Source organism: Scomber japonicus, chromosome 9, assembly GCF_027409825.1.
Source record: "Scomber japonicus isolate fScoJap1 chromosome 9, fScoJap1.pri, whole genome shotgun sequence".
Taxonomy (NCBI): Eukaryota; Metazoa; Chordata; class Actinopteri; order Scombriformes; family Scombridae; genus Scomber; species Scomber japonicus.
This window is the reverse complement of record NC_070586.1, coordinates 728,538-736,037: the sequence shown is the minus strand read 5'-3', so window position 1 is coordinate 736,037 and position 7,500 is coordinate 728,538. Positions and strand designations below refer to the sequence as shown.

Below are 7,500 nucleotides of genomic sequence, written 5' to 3'. Positions count from 1 at the left end.
TGTTTGCTATTGATTCCAATGCTCGTTACCATGGAAACCAGGAGTCGGTCCCCACAGGGTTGGTAATATGTCAGGTTGCGGTCCCCACCAGGATAGAAAAACAAGCACACACACACACACACACACACAGCCGAGGTTAGAGTTGATGATCTCAACTTAGTTTAAATGCTCACAGCTGATTTGGGAGAAACAAGAGTGTATGTATGTGTAGTGGGTATAGTGTGTATAGTGTGTATATGTGTGTATATATATAGTGTGTATATGTGTGTGTATATATATAGTGTGTATAGTGTGTATATGTGTGTATATATATATTTGTAGGTCTCATCTCGCTGCACAGCGTTTCAGACAGTTTCATTTTCTCGCCCTGCGTTTACGTTGTGTCAGTGCACGTTGTCTCAGTGCACGTTGTGTCAGTGCACGTTGTCTCAGTGCACGTTGTCTCAGTGCACGTTGTGTCAGTGCACGTTGTCTCAGTGCACGTTGTCTCAGTGCACGTGTAGCGGCCGTGTTGCTACTTTCAGGTAGAGCAGAGAGATTACACCACTGACCAATAAAACACCAAAATTATTAAGATCTGAATACACACACACACACACACACACACACACACACAGACACAAGCACACGCACACACACACACACACGCACACGCACACACACGCACACTCACACGCACACACACAGGTTAGGGTTGGCTAGCTCACGGCTGTAATACCACTGATAACTAACAGAGGCGTCTGTTAGCGATGGTGTCACCATGGTAACTATTTTTATTTATATATTTAATGTTTGTGTTTATGTTCCATCAGAAGACACCCCCCCCCCCGGTGAGGTACCTGCTGGAACATTTATATAACACATATTTTAAACACAGTGAAACGTAACAACTGTGAGTGAATCTAAAACTACAACACGTGACTTTTCAAACCAAAGAGTGAAACTGTGTTTGTGCTGAGAAGCTTTTTTATTTAGCTGAGTTATAAAAGAAACTGCTGCACAGTAAAAACAATATACTGGAAGTAATAATAACCCCCCCCCCCCCCCCCCACCCCCCGCAGCACGAGCTTCACACCGCGTGAGCTATGATCATATATATAGTTCTGTGTATCTATTGACCCCCCCCCCTCCGCCCCCCCCGTTAAAACCTGTTTGAGCCGCAGAGAAAGAGAAGTGTGACTAAAACAGGAAGTAGATGTCCTAGTAGATGCTTCCTGTCTCTGCTAACTGAGTGACAGCAGGAAGTAGAAGAAGAAGAAGTGAGAACAGACAGTTTAATCAGCAGCAGGCAGAGTCTCACTCGGACACGAACACACAGTACCTGATCACCTCTGACCTCTGACCTGTCTGACCACAGCAGTCACATGACTAACAGCTGTCTGTCTCTCAGCCCTCCAGCCCTGCCCCCCAAAAAACGGTCCTCATCATCAGGCCCCGCCCCCTGCAGGGTCGCCATAGTAGCACCAATGAGAAGAGAGACTGAAGCAGAGCGACAGGTAAATACTTTATTACGTCATCATATACTGCAGTACTTTTACTGTAATACTGCAGTACTTTTACTGTAATACTGCAGTACTTTTACTGTAATACTGCATACTACATCACTATAATACTGCAGTACTTTTACTGTAATACTGCATACTACATCACTATAATACTGCAGTACTTTTACTGTAATACTGCATACTACATCACTATAATACTGCAGTACTTTTACTGTAATACTGCATACTACATCACTATAATACTGCAGTACTTTTACTGTAATACTGTATACTACATCACTATAATACTGCAGTACTTTTACTGTAATACTGCATACTACATCACTATAATACTGCAGTACTTTTACTGTAATACTGCATACTACATCACTATAATACTGCAGTACTTTTACTGTAATACTGCATACTACATCACTATAATACTGCAGTACTTTTACTGTAATACTGCATACTACATCACTATAATACTGCAGTACTTTTACTGTAATACTGCATACTACATCACTATAATACTGCAGTACTTTTACTGTAATACTGCATACTACATCACTATAATACTGCAGTACTTTTACTGTAATACTGCATACTACATCACTATAATACTGCAGTACTTTTACTGTAATACTGCATACTACATCACTATAATACTGCAGTACTTTTACTGTAATACTGCATACTACATCACTATAATACTGCAGTACTTTTACTGTAGTACTGCATACTACATCACTATAATACTGCAGTACTTTTACTGTAATACTGCATACTACATCACTCATAATACTGCAGTACTTTTACTGTAATACTGCATACTACATCACTCATAATACTGCAGTACTTTTACTGTAATACTGCATACTACATCACTATAATACTGCAGTACTTTTACTGTAATACTGCATACTACATCACTATAATACTGCAGTACTTTTACTGTAATACTGCATACTACATCACTATAATACTGCAGTACTTTTACTGTAATACTGCATACTACATCACTATAATACTGCAGTACTTTTACTGTAATACTGCATACTACATCACTGTAATACTGCAGTACTTTTACTGTAATACTGTATACTACATCACTATAATACTGCAGTACTTTTAGTAATACTGTATACTACATCACTATAATACTGCAGTACTTTTACTACATCACTCATAGTACTTGTGTGTTTTTACTGTAGGAGTGTGAGGAAGACGACCTGAAGAGCTGCTCGTCATCGTCTGCAGACTCTGGTGCTGATAACACACACTGTGGTAACACACACACACACACACATTTCCCGTCGGGTGCAGGATGTGAGTGATGTCACTTCCTGTCAGGTCTTAGACTCTAAAGGTTTTCGTGAAATGATGTCAGTAAGTGAGCTGCAGAGACACAGATCAATAACAGGATGAGCAGCTGATCTCAGATCAATAACAGGATGAGTAGCTGATCTCAGATCAATAACAGGATGAGCAGCTGATCTCAGATCAATAACAGGCTGAGCAGCTGATCACAGATCAATAACAGGATGAGCAGCTGATCTCAGATCAATAACAGGATGAGCAGCTGATCTCAGATCAATAACAGGATGAGCAGCTGATCTCAGATCAATAACAGGATGAGCAGCTGATCACAGATCAATAACAGGATGAGTAGCTGATCTCAGATCAATAACAGGATGAGTAGCTGATCTCAGATCAATAACAGGATGAGTAGCTGATCACAGATCAATAACAGGATGAGCAGCTGATCACAGATCAATAACAGGATGAGCAGCTGATCTCAGATCAATAACAGGATGAGCAGCTGATCACAGATCAATAACAGGATGAGTAGCTGATCTCAGATCAATAACAGGATGAGCAGCTGATCTCAGATCAATAACAGGCTGATGATGTGTTCAGGTGTTCAGCTGACTATGGAGGAGGATCCAGACTACGACTTCCTCCACACAGACCTGTCGTCCAGTGAGACGCTCCCTCCTCTTCCTCCCCCCTCCTCCCTCCCCCCCACCCTGCCAGAGAAGAGACGACGCAGCGCTGCAGGTGAGGACACACCTGGTGGGGGAGTGTGTGTGTGTGTGTGTGTGTGTGTGTGTGTGTGTGTGTGTGTGTGTTTGGGGGGGGGGGGGTTATAAGGCAGTGTCAGTCTAACTCTGATGTTCTGAAACACAGAAGCATCCAGCTCTCAGTCTTCACCTGCTTTTGAGTTTGGCCCCGCCCATCAGGAACAAAGCCCCGCCCACTCAGATGATGTCACAGATCCTGAGTCTCTGTCCTCGCCGCTCTCCCCCAGCAAGTCGCCACCCCCCCTCCCCGAGAAGAAACGACACAGTGAGTAAAACTGATCAATAATTATAACGTTTGTTTGTTTATTAACTCTTTTTAACACTCAGGACAGTTACAAGACAGTAACAGGACAGTAACAGGACAGTTACAGCACAGTAACAGGACAGTAACAGGACAGTTAGTGGACAGTAACAGGACAGTAACAGGACAGTAACAGGACAGTTACAGGACAGTAACAGGACAGTGATAGGACAGTAACAAGACAGTAACAGGACAGTAACAGGACAGTAACAGGACAGTAACAGAACAGTTACAGGACAGTTACAGGACAGTTACAGGACAGTAACAGGACAGTTAGGACAGTAACAGGACAGTAACAGGACAGTTACAGCACAGTAACAGGACAGTTACAGCACAGTTACAGGACAGTTACAGGACAGTTACAGGACAGTAACAGGACAGTAACAGGACAGTTACAGGACAGTGATAGGACAGTAACAGGACAGTAACAGGACAGTTACAGGACAGTTACAGGACAGTTACAGGACAGTAACAGGACAGTTAGGACAGTAACAGGACAGTAACAGGACAGTTACAGCACAGTAACAGGACAGTAACAGGACAGTAACAGGACAGTAACAGGACAGTAACAGGACAGTTAGAGGACAGTAACAGGACAGTAACAGGACAGTTACAGGACAGTAACAGGACAGTTACAGGACAGTAACGGGACAGTTACAGGGCAGTCAAGGGACAGTTAGAGGACAGTTACAGGACAGTTAGAGGACAGTTACAGGACAGTAACAGAACAGTTACAGGACAGTAACAGGACAGTTACAGGACAGTGATAGGACAGTAACAGGACAGTAACAGGACAGTTACAGGACAGTTACAGGACAGTTAGGACAGTAACAGGACAGTAACAGGACAGTTACAGCACAGTAACAGGACAGTAACAGGACAGTTAGGACAGTAACAGGACAGTAACAGGACAGTTACAGGACAGTAACAGGACAGTAACAGGACAGTAACAGGACAGTTACAGGACAGTTACAGGACAGTAACAGGACAGTAACAGGACAGTTACAGGACAGTTACAGGACAGTAACAGGACAGTAACAGGACAGTAACAGGACAGTTACAGGACAGTAACAGGACAGTAACAGGACAGTTACAGGACAGTAACAGGACAGTTACAGGACAGTAATGGGACAGTTACAGGACAGTCAAGGGACAGTTAGAGGACAGTTACAGGACAGTTAGAGGACAGTTACAGGACAGTTACAGGACAGTCACAGGACAGTTAGAGGACAGTTAGAGGACAGTTACAGGACAGTTACAGGACAGTTAGAGGACAGTAACAGGACAGTAACAGGACAGTCACAGGACAGTTACAGGACAGTTACAGGAGAGTAACAGGACAGTAACAGGACAGTTACAGGACAGTAACAGGACAGTAACAGGACAGTTACAGGACAGTAACATCACAGTAACAGGACAGTTACAGGACAGTTACAGGAGAGTAACAGCACAGTAACGAGACAGTTACAGGACAGTTACAGGACAGTAACAGGACAGTAACAGGACAGTCACAGGACAGTTAGAGACCCGTCCAGTTCTGCCAATTATTTTTGCTTCTTAAAAACCAGTTCAATTTTACATACGGCTGTAACTGACCAGCACAACTAGAAATGAAAATTCATATTCAGACTCTTCACAGTATCTCATAATAACCTCATCATCATCACAGATAAACAGATGAATCCTTAATGAAGCTTTTAGAGAGCAGACAGAGTTTATTATCCAGTTTTTTACACTTTGTGTTTATGGAGAAAAAACATGAATTGTATTAAATATTAAATCTTTGAATAAATTTGGGTCAGACGTGTATCAGCTGCACACAAATGTTTTCAAGGAGTTGAAATATTTCCAAAGTACAAAGTAAAAAGTATTTAGGGTGTTTTTACAGCTGTAAACTGTTTAAATGTGTGTGTGAGTGCAGTCCCGTTTATAAATGGTGCTGTAAGAGTTTGTGTCAGATATTGATGCCTTGATGACAGAAGTTATACATTACACACCGCTGTGAGCTCTACACAGACCTGCGTATGAGAACGTGATTACAGCAGGAAAAAAACAACGTATTTCTGATTGGCTGGTAGGTCACTAACTCAGTACAGCTATGAACTCAGCAGAGAAGGGTTAGGGTTATCAGTTTCTTGCGTTGGGATCCATCACTGCTCAGCGTGAGAAATGACGGGTGTGAACGTGTCGGTCAATGTGTGAGACTTGAGAGCTCTGGTTAGAGGACAGTTAACACCTGAAGTGTCTAAAAAATACTGTATGTATGTGTGTGTGTGTGTGTGTGTGTGTGTGTGTGTGTGTGTGTGTGTGTGTGTGTGTGTGTGTGTCTCAGTCCATCAGTACCTTCAGTTCTGTTCTTCGTACAGCGCTCAATCTGCAGCCATGTTCTACTCGAGACCTTCGGGCCACAGTCAGCGCCATAGCACCAAGCGGCCCACGCACACACATCAGGACCCAGACTCTGCCTCCGCACCTGAGCCGGTACCTGCTCCAGCTCTACCACCGAAGAAGAGACAGCAGGATGCTGACGAAGACGATGAAGAGAGCGAAGAGCAGCTAATCGGAGACGGGTGAGACACACACACACACACACACACACACACAGCTTTCATCAGGGGGCCACTGTTTACCTCTCTCTCCTCTGCAGTTCCCACGGCCTCCAGCAGGAGGAGGAGCAGGAGGAGCGGGAGGAGCACGAGGAGCAGCAGGAGCAGCAGGAGGAGGTGTTACTGAAAAAGAAGGAGATCCTCCACAGGATCATCATGACCCCTGAGGTCCTGCCCTGACCTTTGATCTCTCCTCAGTATCATTCATCTATTGTGTCCCCTAACATCTGCTCCACCTCTGACCTCTGACCTCTGACCTCGTCTTTCAGGGCGAACATGACGATGGGCCAGATGTGAAAGCAGCGTCTCCTGACATCTTATTGGCCTACGCTGCAGAGACTGAGAGCAGCACTGGTAAGTCCTGATCTGCTAATAACTCATTAACGACCCATTAGTGACTCCATCCAACCATCAGGGGTCGGGTCTCTTCAGGCTGAGCAGTGAAGCCCAGACCCCCCCCCCCCCCCATCAGCTCCCAGACCAGCAGAGATATGTAATCCCTCCAGTGTGTTCTGGGTCTCCTCCCAGTTGGACGTACCTGGAACTCCTCTAAAGGGGGGCGTCCAGGAGCGTCCTGAGCCCAGACTCTCTCTGCTTGGATCCAGCATCTCATTGTTTGGGTCACTACCCAAAGCTGGTGAGCAGAGGTGAGGGTTGGGACGTAGACTGACTGCTACACTGAGACCTGCACCTTCAGGCTCAGCTCTTTCTCCACCAGGACAGTCATCACTGCTAATGCTGCACCCATCCACCTGCTGCTGCACCCATCCACCTGATGCTGCACCCATCCACCTAATGCTGCACCCATCCACCTGATGCTGCACCCATCCACCTGATGCTGCACCCATCCACCTGATGCTGCACCCATCCACCTGATGCTACACCCATCCACCTGATGCTGCACTCATCCACCTGCTGCTGCACCCATCCACCTGCTGCTGCACCCATCCACCTGATGCTGCACCCGTCCACCTGATGCTGCACCCATCCACCTGATGCTGCACCCATCCACCTGTCAACCTCAC

General features: G+C 45.0%; 1 protein-coding gene across 1 annotated transcript in view; it reads left to right on the top strand.

Moving 5' to 3' along the window:
- Positions 1-7,500, top strand: part of LOC128364100 (rap guanine nucleotide exchange factor 1-like) — a 24,619-nt gene that overhangs the window by 4,315 nt on the left and 12,804 nt on the right. The window contains exons 6-12 of the mRNA XM_053324596.1: positions 1,391-1,496; positions 2,699-2,771; positions 3,405-3,545; positions 3,675-3,833; positions 6,202-6,439; positions 6,517-6,643; positions 6,745-6,829. Coding sequence (XP_053180571.1) covers positions 1,391-1,496; positions 2,699-2,771; positions 3,405-3,545; positions 3,675-3,833; positions 6,202-6,439; positions 6,517-6,643; positions 6,745-6,829 — 929 coding nt within the window. The remainder of the gene's footprint in view (positions 1-1,390; positions 1,497-2,698; positions 2,772-3,404; positions 3,546-3,674; positions 3,834-6,201; positions 6,440-6,516; positions 6,644-6,744; positions 6,830-7,500) is intronic.